Genomic DNA, 16,514 nt, shown 5'->3' on the forward strand with positions numbered 1-16,514 from the left:
TGTTGAAGAATAGTAGTGAGAGTGGACATCCTTGTCTTGTTCCTGATCTTAGAGGAAATGCTTTCAGTTTTTCACCATTGAGAATGATGTTTGCTGTGGCTTTGTCATATATGGCCTTTACTATGGTGAAGTAGGTTCCCTCTATGCCCACTTTCTGGAGAGTTTTTATCATAAATCAGAGTTGAATTTTGTCAAAAGCTTTTTCTGCATCCATTGAGATGATCATATGGTTTTTCTTTTTCAATTTGTTAATATGATGTATCACATTGATTGATTTGCATATATTGAAGAATCCTTGCCTCTCTGGGGTAAATCCCACTTGATCATGGTGTATGATCCTTTTCATGTGTTGCTGGATTCTGTTTGCTAGTATTTTGTCGAGGAGTTTTGCATCTATATTCATCAGTGATATTGGTCTGTAATTTTCTGTTTTTGTAGTGTCTTTGTCTGGTTTTGGTATCAGGGTGATGGTGGCCTCAGAGAATGAGTTTGGGAGTGTTCCTTCCTCTGCAATTTTTTGGAAGAGTTTGAGAAGGATGGGTGTTAGCTCGTCTCTAAATGTTTGATAGAATTCACCTGTGAAGCCTTCTGGTCCTGGACTTCTGTTTGTTGGAAGATTTTTAATCATAGTTTCAACTTCATTAGTTGTGATTGGTCTGTTCATATTTTCTATTTCTTTCTGCTTCAGTCTTGAAAGGTTATAACTTTCTAAGAATTTGTTCATGTCTTCCAGGTTGTCCATTTTATTGGCATAGTGTTGTTTGTAGTTGTCTCTTAGGATGCTTTGTATTTCTGCGTTGTCTGTTGTAACTTCTTTTTCCTTTCTAATTTTATTGATTTGAGTCCTCTCCCTCTTTTTCTTGATGAGTCTGGATAATGGTTTATCAATTTTGTTTAACTTCTCAAAGAACCAGCTTTTAGTTTTATTGATCTTTGCTATTGTTTTCTTTGTTTCTATTTCATTTATTTCTACTCTGGTCTTTATGATTTCTTTCCTTCTGCTAACTTTGGGTTTTCTTTGTTCTTCTTTCTCTAGTTCCTTTAGGTGTAACGTTAGATTGTTTATTTGAGATTTTTCTTGTTTCTTGAGGTGGGCTTGTATAGCTATAAACTTCCCTCTTAGAACTATGGGATGCTTTTGCTGCATCCCATAGGTTTTGGATCGTCGTGTTTTCATTGTCATTTGTCTCTAGGTATTTTTTGATTTCCTCTTTGATTTCTTCAGTGATCTCTTGGTTATTTAGTAACGTACTGTTTAGCCTCCATGTGTTTGTGTTTTTTACAGGTTTTTCCCTGTAATTCATTTCTAATCTCATAGCATTGTGGTCAGAAAAGATGCTTGATATGATTTTAATTTTCTTAAATTTACTGAGGCTTGGGCTTCCCTGGTGGCGCAGTGGTTGGGAGTCCGCCTGCCGATGCAGGGGACACGGGTTCGTGCCCCGGTCTGGGAGGATCCCACATGCCGCGGAGCGGCTGGGCCCGTGAGCCATGGCCGCTGGGCCTGCGTGTCCGGAGCCTGTGCTCCGCAAGGGGGGAGGCCACAACAGTGAGAGGCCCGCCTACCGCAAAAAAAAAAAAAAAAAAAAAAAAAAAAATTTACTGAGGCTTGATTTGTGACCCAAGGTGTGATCTATCCTGGAAAATGTTCCGTGCGCACTTGAGAAGAAAGTGCAATCTGCTGTTTTTGGATGGAATGTCCTACAAATATCAATTAAATCTATCTGGTCTATTGTGTCATTTAAAGCTTGTGTTTCCTTATTAATTTTCTCTTTGGATGATCTCTCCATTGGTGTAAGTGAGGTGTTCAAGTCCCCCACTATTATTGTGTTACTGTTGATTTCCTCTTTTAGAGCTGTTAGCGATTGCCTTATGTATTGAGGTGCTCCTATGCTGGGTGCATATATATTTATAATTGTTATATCTTCTTCTTGGATTGATCCCTTGATCATTACGTAGTGTCCTTCCTTGTCTCTTGTAACATTCTTTATTTTAACGTGTATTTTACCTGATATGAGTATTGCTACTCCAGCTTTCCTTTGATTTCCATTTGCATGGAATATCTTTTTCCATCCCCTCACTTTCAGTCTGTATGTGTCCCTAGGTCTGAAGTGGGTCTCCTGTAGACAGCATATAGATGGGTCTTGTTTTTGTATCCATTCAGCAACCCTGTGTCTTTTGGTTGGAGCACTTAATCCATTCGCGTTTAAGGTAATTATCGATATGTGTGTTCCTATGACCATTTTCTTAATTGTTTTGGGTTTGTTTTTGTAGGTCCTTTTCTTCTCTTGTGTTTCCCACTTAGAGAAGTTCCTTTAACATTTGTTGTAGAGCTGCTTTGGTGGTGCTGAATTCTCTTTGCTTTTGCTTGTCTGTCAAGCTTTTGATTTCTCCATTGAATCTCAATGAGAACCTTGCTGGGTAGAGTAATCTTGGTTGTAGGTTCTTCCCTTTCATCACTTTAAGTATATCATGCCACTCCCTTCTGGCTTGTAGAGTTTCTGCTGAGAAATCAGCTGTTAACCTTCTGGGAGTTCCCTTGTATGTTATTTGTCATTTTTCCCTTGCTGCTGTCAATAATTTTTCTTTAATTCTTGCCAAGTTGATTACTATGTGTCTCGGTGTGTTTCTCCTTGGGTTTCTCCTGTATGGGACTCTCTCTGCTTCCTGGACTTGGGTGGCTATTTCCTTCCTGATATTAGGGAAGTTTTTGACTATAATCTCTTCAATATCTTCTCGGGTCCTTTCTCTCTCTCTTCTCCTTCTGGGACCCGTATAATGTGAACGTTGTTGTGTTTAATGTTGTCCCAGAGTTCTCTTAAGCTGTCTTCATTTCTTTTCATTCTTTTTTCTTTATTCTGTTCCGCAGCAGTGAATTCCACCATTCTGTCTTCCAGGTCACTTATCCGTTCTTTTGCCTCAGTTATTCTATTGATTCCTTCTAGTGTGTTGTTTTTTTGTTGTTGTTGTTATTGTATTGTCCATCTCTGTTTGTTTGTTCTTGAATTCTTCTAGATCTCTGTTAAACGTTTCTTGCATCTTCTCGATCTTTGCCTCCATTCTTTTTCTGAGGTCCAGGATCATCTTCACTATCATTATTCTGAATTCTTTTTCTGGAAGGTTGCCTATCTCCATTACATTTAGTTGTTTTTCTGGGGTTTTATCTTGTTCCTTCATCTGCTACATAGCCCTCTGCCTTTTCATCTTGTCTGTCTTTCTGTGAATACGGTTTTTGTTCCACAGGCTGCACGCTTGTAGTTCTTCTTGCTGCTGCTCTCTGCCCTCTGGTGGATGAGGCTATCTAAGAGGCTTGTGGAAGTTTCCTGATGGGAGGGACTGGTGGTGGGTAGAGCTGGCTGTGGCATTGGTAGGCAGAGCTCAGTAAAACTTTAATCTGCTCGTCTGCTGATGGGTGGGTCTGGGTTCCCTCCCTGTTAGTTGTTTGGCCTGAAGTGACCCAACACTGGAGCCTACCCAGGCTCTTTGGTGGAGCTAATGGCAGACTCTGGGAGGGCTCATGCCAAGGAATACTTCCCAGAACTTCTGCTGCCAGTGTCCTTGTCCCTTGGTGAGCCACAGCTGTCCCCTGCCTCTGCAGGAGACCCACCAACACTAGCAGGTAGATCTGGTTCAGTCTCCTATGGGGGTCACTGCTCCTTCCCCTGGGTCCCAATGCACACACTACTTTGTGTGTGCCCTCCAAGAGTGGAATCTCTCTTTCCCCCAGTCCTGCCAAAGTCCTGCAATCAAATCCCACTAGCCTTCAAAGTCTGAGTCTCTAGGAATTCCTCCTCCCATTGCTGGACCCCCAGGTTGGGAAGCCCGACGAGGGGCTCAGAACCTTCACTCCAGTGGGTGGACTTCTGTGGTATAAGCGTTCTCCAGTTTGTGAGTCACCCACTCAGCAGTGATGGGATTTGATTTTATTGGGATTGTGCCCCTCCTACTGTCTCAGTGCGCCTTCTCCTTTGTCTTTGCATGTGGGGTATCTTTTTTGGTGAGTTCCAGTGTCTTCCTGTCGAAGATTGTTCAGCAGTTAGTTGTGATTCCAGTGTTCTCGAAAGAGGGAGTGAGAGCATGTCCTTCTACTCCGTCATGTTGAACCAAACCTGACTACGGTTTTAAGCAGAATTATGCACTGAGGCCAAAATTCATCAATGACCTATTGCTTTTTTATCAACTTTGTTGAGATATAATTTATGTACAAGATCAGGGGCCAATTTTAAAGTAGTTCTTTAAAACTTAAAAAAAAATTTTTTTTTCTTTTGGATTTAGTTTCAGGAGGAAGGAAGTTGACTGGTAAATCCAGACATTCTGGGTGGAGATTTTTTGGTGACATTCCCTATAAATGAACCAGCAGCTGCCTTCAGGGTGTGATAAAGGCCTCAGTGTTTGGAACACTGTGGGGTTCCTCCTCCCCACCTCCAGCTCTTTCTGGCTGGGTCCGGGTGGGTGTGAGAAGTGGTCACTGAAGCGACAGGAGTTGGGTGGAAATGCAAAGCGGGTGTGAAAGCATGAGGTGTACAAGGTGGCAGAGCTGAGCCCAAGTCACATCACTGCCTCTCACTTGCTGTGCAAGCTGTAACAAGCTCCTGGGCATCTCTGAGCGTGCCTCAGTCTCCTCATCTGTAGAATGGCAAGTGTCAGAAGACTGAGGTTTAACTAGCTAATGAGGGGACTTCCCTCATGGTGCAGTGGTTAAGAATCCCCCTGCCAATGCAGGGGACAGGAGTTCGAGCCCTGGTCCAGGAAGATCCCACATGCTGTGGAGAAACTATGCCCGTGGGCCACAACTACTGAGCCTGCACTCTAGAGTCCGCGAGCCACAGCTACTGAAGCCCTCATGCTGCAACTACTGAAGCCCACGTGCCTAGAGCCCATGGTCTGCAGCAAGAGAAGCCACTGCAATGAGAAGCCCATGCACCACAGTGAAGAGTAGACCCTGCTCACTGCAACTAGAGAAAGCCCGTGCACAGCAACGAAGACCCAATGCAGCCATAAATAAATAAATTAAATAAATAAAATAAATAAATAAATAAATAAGCTAATGCACCAAAAGCACCTGCACCGGGGCCTGAACATGGTAGGCACTTAATGAAATCTAATATTGTTCTTACAAGGCTAGAAACTTGCCAACCCTGCACTCCCTGTACTCCTCACCATGCTGTGCTCACTGCCCATTTCTAACTACCCGGTTGGCTCCCCCCAGGCTCTACCTGAGAGCTGTCACCCTGTGTTGTGACCGCAAGGCCCCGACCCACTTGTCTCTGAGCCCTACCTGGTTTTTCAAGCTCTGGATCTCTCTCTGTTGGGCATCGTCCTCTTCATGCAGAACCTGAAACTTGGGTGGGCTCACCCTCTCCTTCTGCCTGGAGGCGGCTGTTTCCAACAGCTTCTGCCTCAGGTTGGCCACTTGGTTCTGCAGGCTTGCTATCACGGTGTCTTTGTATTTAGATTCAAGTTCAAAATCGGAGAGACGGCTGACTTCTTTTCCCAGCAGCAGAATTATTTCATCCTGGGTGGAGGCCAGATGGGAAATTTACTAGGTGTGGGTCTGGGTGTAAGACTGAGCCCATTTAAAGAAAGACAGGAAAAATATGGTATCATTCTTTGGGAAGGTGAGGGCAGGCAGGGAGGGAAAAAGCAGACTTTCAAGGCTATCTCTGTCACTTGGAAAATCTCATAGAGACAAGAATTGGGTTAAAATGAGGTAATTGTATATAGACCCCTGTAATGGATGTCTATACCTCACAGGTACGGAAACTTTCCTTTCCCCGAGAATTAGACTTTCATATTAAGAACAACCATCCCACTTGGGAACTTTTGTTGCTAGAAAGTTTACTTAGAGTGTTTTCATTTATAATATTCAGCCTAGCACACTGGGGACCTAAAAAGGTAGTTAGGAAAACAACATTCTGTTTGACCACATTCTGCCTATAATGAGGGTTATTTGTTTTAACTTAAAACATTCTGAACTATTTGTTTTCCCTTTCCTCTCTTCTAATATTTCCTGCCTCTTTTGGCTATTCATGTATGAATTTTTTCCAGGTAACTCAATCTGGAAAGTAAATGAGACAGGAATACTGATTTATTTGCATGGGCTCATGTAAACTTTTGGCTGGAAAAACAAAATTGCTGGTAGACTGTACCCACAGGTATAATTAACCCTGTCCTCCATCTCTCCAGTGATAAAGCTCTGCAGCCAAAGAATTGGTTAGGTTTTCCAAAAAAGGAAAAAAAGATTCCCCCAAACTTCTCACCAGACGTTATCAATAAAATGTCAGAAAAACTGAAGAAGAAGAAGAAGAAGAAGAAATTCCCCAGAGGCCTTTTCCAAAGCAGTCACGGGAGGAGGTAAACGGGCAATTTCTGGGCCAGCTCATTCCCAGGAGAGCCGTGCAGTCAGCCTCACGACCTGCTAGCTCCGTGACCTGGGGAAGGACAGGGTCTCGCTCATGAGAAAGCCTGTCTGACACAGCCAGCTGCTGCCAGGGGCCTTCCTTTGGGTCCTTGTGAAAGGTGGTGGCAAAACTTCAAGAGAGAGCATCAGACATATTCCCTACTCCTGGGCAGTTTCCCCTGTTTCACCCTGTTATGATCAGCCAGGTGCTTATTCATTTTTCATGCAACAAACATTCATCGGGCAGCAACTAAGTGCCAGGCCCCGTGCCAGTGCTGGAATATAAGAAGTTTGCAGAGGGCAGTGGACAGCTGTGGGTTCTGCTTTCCTGCTGAGGGTCCCCTTGCCCTTCTTGGAGGGAGTGTTCCTCCTTCCATTTGGTCTGGGTAGGACTGTCAGTCATGTGCCCTGCTCCTTCCTGTCCCACCTCCCCATGTGCATGTGGCCCAAGCTGGTCAATCAGAGATTTCACACATCGATTACAGAGGGAGAGGATCTTGCCTTCTTTTGGATCATGTAGGCATGTTTGCCTGAGTTTGTCTTTTCTAACACACAAAGCCAGCCCTATGAAGAAAGCCAGACACTGAGGGAAACAGAGGGGAGAAGTTGGTAGTGGGGAGGTGTTCTGATGACATTATTCAAGCTCCTGGATCTAGCCATACCTGAAGCTAGTGGCCCTTTAAATTTTCCAATAAGATGAGCTAATCAATGCTCCCCCTCAAGCTAATTTGTTTATTGTCACTTGAAGGAGTCCTGGCAAGTCAGGGTATAAACGACTTATCAAGAGAAAGAATTATTTCTATTATAAATAGAAAAAATGATAAATGGCTTATAAAAATTTTCTATAAATAGAAAAAATTATAGTGGTTGCACTATATTTCCAAGTTAAAATTGAGGCAGGTTGAAAAATGGCTACAAATACTTTGCAGTTTTGCCATCCAGTCTATTTCCCCACCCTCTAGTCTGGGCTGGCCCCGTGACTAGCTTTAACCAACGGAATGGAGTGGAAGTGATGCTGCATGATCTCCAGGCAAGTTCTTACAGGCTGTGCAGCTTCTGCTCTGGCCCCCTGGGAACCCCGAGACCACCGTGCTGTGATGAAAAGCCACATGCACAAAGGGGCGCACCAGTCCAGGCGTCCTGGCTGAGGCCCTAGATGTGGGAAGGAGGCCAATGGAGACCGACCACCAGCCTGGCCAAGCCAGCAGCTTACTGAGGCCGCATGAGTGAGGCCAGGGGACACGAGCAAAGGAACCTTCCAGGTCAACCCATAGATTCTGGGGAATAATGAATTGCTGTTTGAAGCCGCTAAGTTTTGGGATGGCTTGTTACACAGCGATAAATACAGAATCTGAGTGTGGCTTCTCGCCTTTCTGCAACATTTTGCAGAGTCTGGTCCCAGGATGCCTGGGTTGGAACCCCCTGCCTCCTGAAGGTTTGGATTTCCGTGTCTGACAAGAACCCCAGGTAGGTCTGCTCCTCACAAACTCTGAGAATTGCTGCAGGAGCAGGCCCTGGCCCTGAAGGAAAGCGAGATATTATAGACTCCTTCTTTTAGAGTAACTTTCGAGTTGTGTCTAAGTGGGGAGAAATTGACCTGGGCCCTTCCCAGGATGGCTTGAATCCACCTGTTCTGCTCGCATCCCTGCTTTAAACCTCTCTGGTTCTTTAACGAGTCTCTCGGCCCACGCCTCCCTGACTTCAGGGCTCACGTCCTCCTGCAAGGAACGTGTTTTTGCATCACTGTTCCATCACTGAAGGTTGACCAAGTGATTACTGTGTGGGAGTTAGAAGTACCCGCTGAGAAGCTAACCAGACCTCGCTTTGAATCCTAACACTGCTCCTTGCACTGGGCAGCCTTGAACACATTACTGAACCTCTCTGAGATTCAGTTTCCTCATCTGCAAAGTGAGGGTGATGCAATCTTTTTTGAAGATGGTGAAGATTAACGAGCTAATAAATGTCAAGTGTACAGGACATGGCCCAGCACAGAGTAGGTGCTCAGTACCTTGTAGTTGTAGATGTTATTTGGGATAAAGTGAGCAGTGGCCAAACCTGGCTGAATGTCTTGGGAGGAAGAGGTGGTTTCTTGGAAGTAGGAAAAAGGGACAGTCCTTGAGACACAGAGAACAAGAGGCAGTGGCAATCTCTCCATGGTCCCTCTTGCTGCTGTAGCTCTGTGCTTCCCCAAGACCCCTCACCTTATCGTGCTGGGACAGGTCCTGGTCCACAAAAATTTCTCTGTAGGGCCCTGTCCCAGGAATTTCCTCGGCCACTGATTGTTCCGACAGTTCCGCGGCGTTGGTCCACACTAACACACAAGGTCAACAGAGAAGGCAGAGGAGACAGTGAGTTTCCCCAAAGTCTTAAAGAATATTTTCAGATTAACTTTCACATTCATGAGAGTTATGCACTGAAAGCATTACAGGAGGACTGGAAAGGGTAAGAGCTGCCTCATTTCTCTTCCCCACCGTTAACTGCACTGATGCACTGTGGTGTGTCTCTTTCCAGACTTTTTTCTATGCTGCATAAGAGCTGAGGACCTTGGGCAAGTCATTTGCTCTCTCTAAGCCTTCGTTTCCACATACATAATTCAGGATCCCTGATAGTCTCTGTTATAAAGGGCTATCTGGAGATTAAATAGAATAATGATATAGAGCAGGGCTTGGCAAACTATGGCCCTGCGGCCAAATCTGGCCTTCTGCCTATGTTTGTAAATAAAGTTTTATTGCAACACAGCTACAGTGATTCATTTACATATTATTTATGGCTGCTTCCCAGCTACAAAGGCAGAGCTGAGTAGTTGCAGCAGAGACCATGTGACCCACAAGTACTACAGTATTTACTCTCTGGCTCTTTACAGGAGAAGTTTGCTGACCCCTCAAGTAGAGCATTTAGCCCTAAACATTAGCTCTGTTTGTTTTATTGCAGCCATATCTTTTCAAGAAACAAAAATGCATTTACATGATAGAGATGCTTATCCAGCTTACTTTTCAGCTAACAATATCAAAAACATCTTCCCATGTCAGTATTTGAGGCTGTACTTGGTTCTTTTCCAGGGTAGCATTGTGGTCCCTTGTCCAAGTGTGCCAAACCTGTTTAACTAGGATCCACTTGAGAGACATTTAAGCTTTCCTAATTTTTTTCTTATTTACCCCAATATTACAAGGCCTGTTTATATGACTTTCAGGGATTATGGCATTGTGTTTGGGGACCCCACTCTGTATCACATCAGACATCTCGCAATTCAGTCACATCAACACTGAATACATTTCTTTTTATTGGTGTAGAAACGTTTGTCAAGATTTCTATAATTCTACGTGTGAGATCACTTGGGCCCAAGCAGCGTATTTTAAATTTCCAAGTGACTATGGTTTCTGGACAGTCACTGCACATTCTTATCTTCCTGTGAAGTGAGAAACTGAACACATTGTTTTCAGTGGTGATGAAACTTTCATGAGTCTTAACATTAATGATGGATGAAGCACTAACTGTCATGTTTGTGGACATTCATCATCTATTCATTTTGCTTCTGTATTTCTTATTTATGCATTTTAGAGTCAAAGATTCCTGCCCCCCAGCCAGGTCTCAAACCTCTTTGTGGACCCCAGAACCTCTAGTGGACATAGCTGATGGCCTGTGGTGCCCAGAGAATGCACAGCCTTGCGTGTTGAATGAGCAGCCCTGGCCACAGTGTTCCCTGGGGCGCGAGGAACAGAAGGGCCTGGAACTTCAGCAGCTGCCCATTTTCTCTCCCTCCACCTCCCCAACTAGGTCCATGATTAGAAAACTTTTATTTGAAGCTCACTGCCCCCATCTGACTCTCTTGGATCCTGAGCAGCAAAGTCCTAACTGACTACAGCAGCAGTGCCTGATAGAGAAATGATGGGAGCTACAGAATGCAATTTTCAATTTTCTAGTAGTCACGTGAAAAAGGTAAAAAGAAGAGAGGAATTTTTTAATGATCAATTTTATTTAACCCAATACATTAAAAAGCATCATTTCAACATGTAATCGACAAAAAATATGGAGATATTTTATATTCTTTTTCTTCGAGGCATGAAGCCTTTGAAATCTGGGGTTTATTTTACACTGATTGCGCATCTCAATTTGGAAACTGAGTTTTCAGGAGGAAGATTTCATCTGTTTTCATATTCCTCAAGAAATCGGCTCCCACTGGAGGAAGGTACTGCCTGGCCTGTGTCCCCAGGGAGGGCCTCGGGGTCTGACCCTAACTGGGCCCCTGTCCAGTCTCAGCTTAGAGTTCTGGCGTCTGATGCCATCTCTAGGGGTGACTCCGGCTGCCTCTGCGACCCTGTCGTGGCTGTCTTGAGGGACGCTTCCCTGCAAGATGATGGCCGGAGGGGGGACTTCATCAAACTTACAGAAGAGGCTGATCGATGGGGTCCCTTTACTGGGGAAGGTGTGTTTACTCAAAGTCTTTGTGAGGCTAGAATTTGCTCTGAGACTTGCTTTCCTTACACCCAGGCAGGGAGGTGTGGGAGCAGTTACCCCTCACCTGCCCCAAACTTCTTTACCGGCTACTGTTATTTATCAAAAAGAACCTAAGGGCCATGTATGACCAAACCGGCTTAACTCTAGATGCTGGATCCTTCGGACGTCCCAGTGGGGAGAAGCCCCAGGGAGAGTCGGGAGGTCTGGGGCGGTGGGACGGTGGATATGGGGACGCAGGCACTTTAAGAATTTTCGGGCATGAGCTGTTGGCCAAAAGGCAGGGGAGTTACTTTAATATTTTAACAACCCCCAGCTGTCCTGGTGCGCTCCAATAATCACCAGTCTGCAGCAGGGGCAGTATGTGTGCACCTTAACTGTGTCTTTCAGACATTGTAAGTTGTAAATAAAAGTTAAATAACAATCATGGTTAGGTAATAACTTAATTTTTAAATTTTAATATTTAAAATTTAAATATTAAAATTTAAAATATACAAATTATTAAGATTGTAAAATTTAAAATTTAAATATTAAAATATTAAATATTTTAATATTTACTGAATGTTCGCTATGCACCAGGCACCGTGCTCAGCACTTACAGGCAGGATACGATTTTGTCTTCATAACAACCCAGTGAGATAGGCATTATTATTCCCATCTCCATTTTATACGTGAGAGATATGAGGCACAGAGACGTCAAGTCACCTGCTCAAGGACACACAGCTGGTAAGTGGTAGAGTCAAGGGATGAACCTAAGTTTGTTGGATTCAGAGCCTATGCTTTTAACCACTATGTAGTCAATGTATTGAAGTGGGAAGATGTTTATGACATATTATTGAATTTTAAAAATCAGGTAGGGAATTCCTTGGCAGTCCAGTGATTAGGATTCTGTGCTTCCACTGCAGGGGGCACAGGTTCCATCCCTGGCTGGGGAACAAAGATCCTGCAAGCTGAGCGGCACGGCCAAAAAAAGAAAAAAAAAGGTTACCTATGTTAGGTTCATATGATCCCATTATTGGGAAAAAATATATATATATATGAATCAAGATGCTATTTTAATAAGTCACTCCACATATTTTCTTTTCTCAGTAATTCTTCCCCACCTCCCATGAGCTCTTGCCATTAAGATTTGGCCTTGGAGCTGACGTTTTATTGCCTTGTGGTAAAGGAAGGATGAGTATTAACTAGAACAGGGTGATTTTTCCCCCAGGCAAAATGATGTTTTGATTTTTGACAATGTCTGGAGACATTTTTGAGTACCACAGTTAGGGCGGTTGGTGGTGGTGGTGTTGCTACTGGTATCTCTGGTGGGTAGGAGTCAGGGATGCTGCTAAACATTCGACAGTGGACAGGACAGATCCTTCAACAAGGAGTTATGCGACCCACCTGTCACTGTGCCAAGATTGAGAAACCCTGACCTGATCTGCAGTAAATAAATCCTTGGCTTTGGGTTTTCAAATAGAATTTTTCAAGTCTAAAGCAAGGTGACAGTCTAACAGTAAGCCAATTTAATTGGAAGAGCCCAGCTTTGCTAAGAGAGGAAAGAGCTTTCTCGGAACCCTTAAAAAGAGGTGTTTTCTGTCAAGAGACAGCATGGAGGACTGGAGCACAGAGTTTTCTCTAAAGCGTGGAGTAGAGAGGCCCAGACACAAAGGAACTCCCCATGACACGGGAAGATGAAAGTCCTTTTCTGAGGATGGCGAGAGTGTCAGGGGAACGAGGGCAAACGTTTGGAAACATGAGACCTGGCTGAGAGGCTGAGGAGATAGAGCCCAGGTAGATGTGAGGGACTCTAAGCCATACGACTCATCCTTCATTTCTCCAGGGGGAATCCAAGTCCTTCAGAGAAGCCCCAAGTTCAGCATGGCACTGGAGAAACCGGTGATTACAGTGGAAAAATTTAAATGGCAGAGTGAAAAAAAGAAAAGAAACAGCCCATGTGCCATGTGTCCAAAGGACACATTACAAAAAAACCCCAAAAACCCTGTATATATGTTCATAAGACAGAACATGATGCATACAACAAAATGAATGAATCTCAGAAATACTATGCTGAGTGAAAAAAGCCTTCCACAAAGGAACATGTACTACATGGTTCTGTGTACTTGAGATTCTAGAACAGGAATATCTAATCCATGGCGGGAAAAGAATTCAGAAGAGTGGGTGCCTCTGGGGCCTGGGGCTGGGAATTGACTGGGGAGGGACATGAGGGAACTTTCTGGGGTGATGGTAATGTTCTATATCTTGATAGGAATTTGGGTTACATAGTTGTGCACGATTGGCACAACTCAGTGAGCACATTCAAGGTCTAACACCTTTCAGGATGTGGTAGCCAGTCTCCAAGATGGCCCCACTGATTCTTGTCTCCTGGTATTCAGACCCTTGCATCATCCTCTCCAATACTGGATGGACTTTATATTAGTTAGCTGGGGCTGCCATAACAAAACACCACAGGAGGTCTTAACAAAAGAAATTCATTTTCTCACAGTTCTGGAGGCTGGAAGTCCAAGATCAAGGTGTGGGCAGGGTTAGGCCTCTCTCCTTGGCTTGCAGACGGCCACCTTCCTACTGTGTCCTCACATGCCCTTTTCTCTGTGCACGTGCATCCCTGGCGTCTCCCTCTCTCTTCTTACAAGGACACCAGCCCTTGGATTAGGGCCCACCCAATCATCTCATTTTAACTTACTCATCTATTTCAATACACTATCTCCAAATAGGGTCACATTCTGCGATATTGGGATTGAGGCCTCAGCATATGCATTTTGGGGGAATGCAATTCAGTCCGTAACAAAGCTTCTCTATGTAACCAAGGATATTGCAGAAATGACACAGTTTGATTCCTGAGGTTAGATCCTAAAAGACATTGCAGCTTCTGCCTCACTCGCTAGGACCACCTGTCTGGAGGAGCTGGCAGCTTGAGGATGCTCAAGCAACGTATGGAGAGGTGCACTTAGTGAAGAACTAAGGCCTCTTACCAAAAGCCATGGGAGTGAACCATCCTAGAGGTGGGTCCTCCAGCCCCAGACAAGCCTCCAGAGGACCACAGCCCAGCCACCACCATGACTGCCACCTCATGGACAAGCCTGAGCAAGAATCCCCCAGCGAAGCCATTCCCAACTTCCTGACTCAGAGAAACTAGGAGATAACAAACGTTTACTGTTGTTTTAGGCCATTACATCCTGCAGTAATTTGTTATGCAACAATAAGTAGCAAATACAGGTTTGGGCACCAGGAGTGGTGCAAAATTTAACAAAAACCCTACAATGTGGAGTGGTTTGGGATGGAACAGTGGCCAGAAGCTGGAGGACTTTGGCCAAGAGTCCTTGAGAAAGCGTGAATAGTCTTAGTAGAAGCCCGATGGCCTTTGAGGAGGCAGTGAGGGAAGGGTTCCAGGAAAGTGAGGAAAATGTTACTGGGGTTAAGGGATCCTTGTCAGGTGGTGGCAGAAGGTTTCCTAACACGTTGCCTGTGGTCATGAGGAAGGTAGAAAATGTTTGTGATGAGGCTGAGTGGTCAAGCTAAAGAGAGTCCCAGACAGAGTCTTGGAAGGTGCTGCCTGGTTACTTCTTGCTACTTATAGTGAAATGTGAGGGGGAGAGACAGTTAAAGGAAGGGCTGTTAAATCAGGGCAATGTTCTGGGCTTGAAAATTCCCTGCCTCTCCAGGTGGCAAATGAAATGTAAGAAACAGGTTCTGGGCAAAGATCAAATCAAGGGCACTCTCAAGAAAACACAGTCCAGAGAAGAAGCTGAGGGTGTGGTTGTAAAATCCTTTGTTAAGAATACAGATCCAGGGCAGTGTCCAAGAGAACCCTTCGGTCAAAGAACTGGGCTTCTAAGAAGCTTCTGTCCTTTGTCAGTCTTTGCAGAAGCCCATGGTGGAAGGGCTTGTGACAAAAAAGTCTGTGGGCGTGGTTTTTGCCTGATAGGATGAACCCCAATAAGAAGCACTGCCAACTCAGACTGACAGAGACCCACAAAAGTCAAAGAAGCGTCTGGACCCCCAAGCTTCTACAGGCAGGAAGCAGGCTATAAAACTATGCAGCCACATCCATGGGACACCTTTCATAGGAAAGGGAGGACGACTCAGAAGGCGGAACTCACGGACCAGGGGCAGAGCCAAGAGCCCTGGAAAGTCATTTCTGGGCAAGAGTTGGACTGAAGCCCAGTCAAGGAACTGCCGATATTTTCCCAGCTGGACTTCAGAACTGCTTTGGGCCAGGGACTCCTGTGTGTTTCCTGTTTTTCTTCTTTTGGAACAAGAGGAGTGTATGTAGCAGTGATGCTATGTCTGTCCCACCAATATGTGCTGGGTGTGTGAGGGACAGACCCTTTGTTCAGAGGTCTTCAGATTTCTGGAAGTAGTACTTGATGAGCTGAACGTAACGTACTACACCCATGAGCCCCATCTGTACCTGGACTTGATTTAGACGAGATTCTGGAATTTGAGCCGATGCTGTTACTGGGGTGAGATTTTGGGGCGCCTCGGGAGAGAGGAGGAGGAGTGTGAATCATTGAGGACCCGAGGGCAGGCTGTGGTAGCTGGCCTCCAAGATGACTGCTGATAATCCCCGCCTCCTGGTCTTCAGGTCCCTGTGTAGTCTTCTCCCACACTGGAGGGTGACGCCCTGGGTAACCATCAGGATATTGCAACAATGACAGAGCATGACTTCTGAGGCTTACTCACAAGAGATGTTGCCATTTCCATCTTGTCCTCCAGGATCACTTGCTCAGGAGGAGCAGCTGCCGTGTCCTGAGAACGCTCGAGCCACTCTCTGGGGAGGCCCATGTGGTGAGGAACCGGGGCCTCCTGCTGACACCCATGTGAGCAGCCGTGTTCGAAGTGGATCCTCTGGCCCAGGTCAAGCCTTCAGATGACTGCAGCCTTACGAGGGACCCTGAGCCACAGCCGTCCTGCTAAGCTGCTGCCAAATTCCTGACCCCACAGAAACCGTATAGATGATAACACATGTTTGATTTGGCTTTAGGCTACTATGTTTGGGGAGAATTCGTTATGCATTCATGATAACTAATACACATTCTGTGTTCATTTTACATGAAGGAGACAAAAAATGTTGAGTTCTAGTTAATGGTATATGTGCTAAAATATTTAGGGGGAGGACTACAGATGTGTGCTATTTATTTTGAAATGCATCCAAAAAATAAGATGGATTAATGCAGGACAAGAAGGATGGGTAGACAGAAATGTAATAAAGAGTACAGCAAAGTGTTAGCGGTAGAATTAGGAGGAGAGCTGTCTCTATAAAATTCTTTTTGCTTTGCTGTATGTTTGAAAGTTTTCACATTAAAATGCTGGGGGGGGGCTTCCCTGGTGGCGCAGTGTTTGAGAGTCTGCCTGCCAATGCAGGGGACACAGGTTCGAACCCTGGTCTGGGAAGATCCCACATGCCACGGAGCAGCTGGACCCGTGAGCCACAACTACTGAGCCTGCGCGGCTGGAACTTGTGCTCCGCAACAAGAGAGGCCGCGATGGTTACAGGCCCGCGCACCGTGATGAAGAGTGGCCCCTGCTCGCCGCAGCTGTAGAAAGCCCTCGCACAGAAGTGACGACCCAACACAGTCATAAATAAAGAAATAAATAAAATTAAATTTAAAAAAATGCTGGGGGCATATGGCTGAGTAATTTCTTAACTTGGGTGGTT

General features: G+C 45.0%; 1 protein-coding gene and 1 pseudogene across 2 annotated transcripts in view; one reads left to right on the forward strand and one right to left on the reverse strand.

The window, feature by feature from the left end:
• The window catches only part of LOC308620770 (centrosomal protein of 78 kDa-like), a 1,829,729-nt pseudogene that overhangs the window by 1,440,445 nt on the left and 372,770 nt on the right, over nucleotides 1–16,514 (forward strand). The gene's annotated exons all lie outside the window — the stretch shown is intronic.
• Nucleotides 1–16,514, reverse strand: part of LOC308620100 (forkhead-associated domain-containing protein 1-like) — a 93,503-nt gene that overhangs the window by 39,190 nt on the left and 37,799 nt on the right. The window contains exons 4-5 of the mRNA XM_081239429.1: nucleotides 8,602–8,711; nucleotides 5,279–5,515 (exon numbers count right to left, since the gene is read on the reverse strand). Coding sequence (XP_081095555.1) covers nucleotides 5,279–5,515; nucleotides 8,602–8,711 — 347 coding nt within the window. The remainder of the gene's footprint in view (nucleotides 1–5,278; nucleotides 5,516–8,601; nucleotides 8,712–16,514) is intronic.

Source organism: Mesoplodon bidens (assembly GCF_964165515.1).
Source record: "Mesoplodon bidens genome assembly, chromosome: 7".
NCBI lineage: Eukaryota > Metazoa > Chordata > Mammalia > Artiodactyla > Ziphiidae > Mesoplodon > Mesoplodon bidens.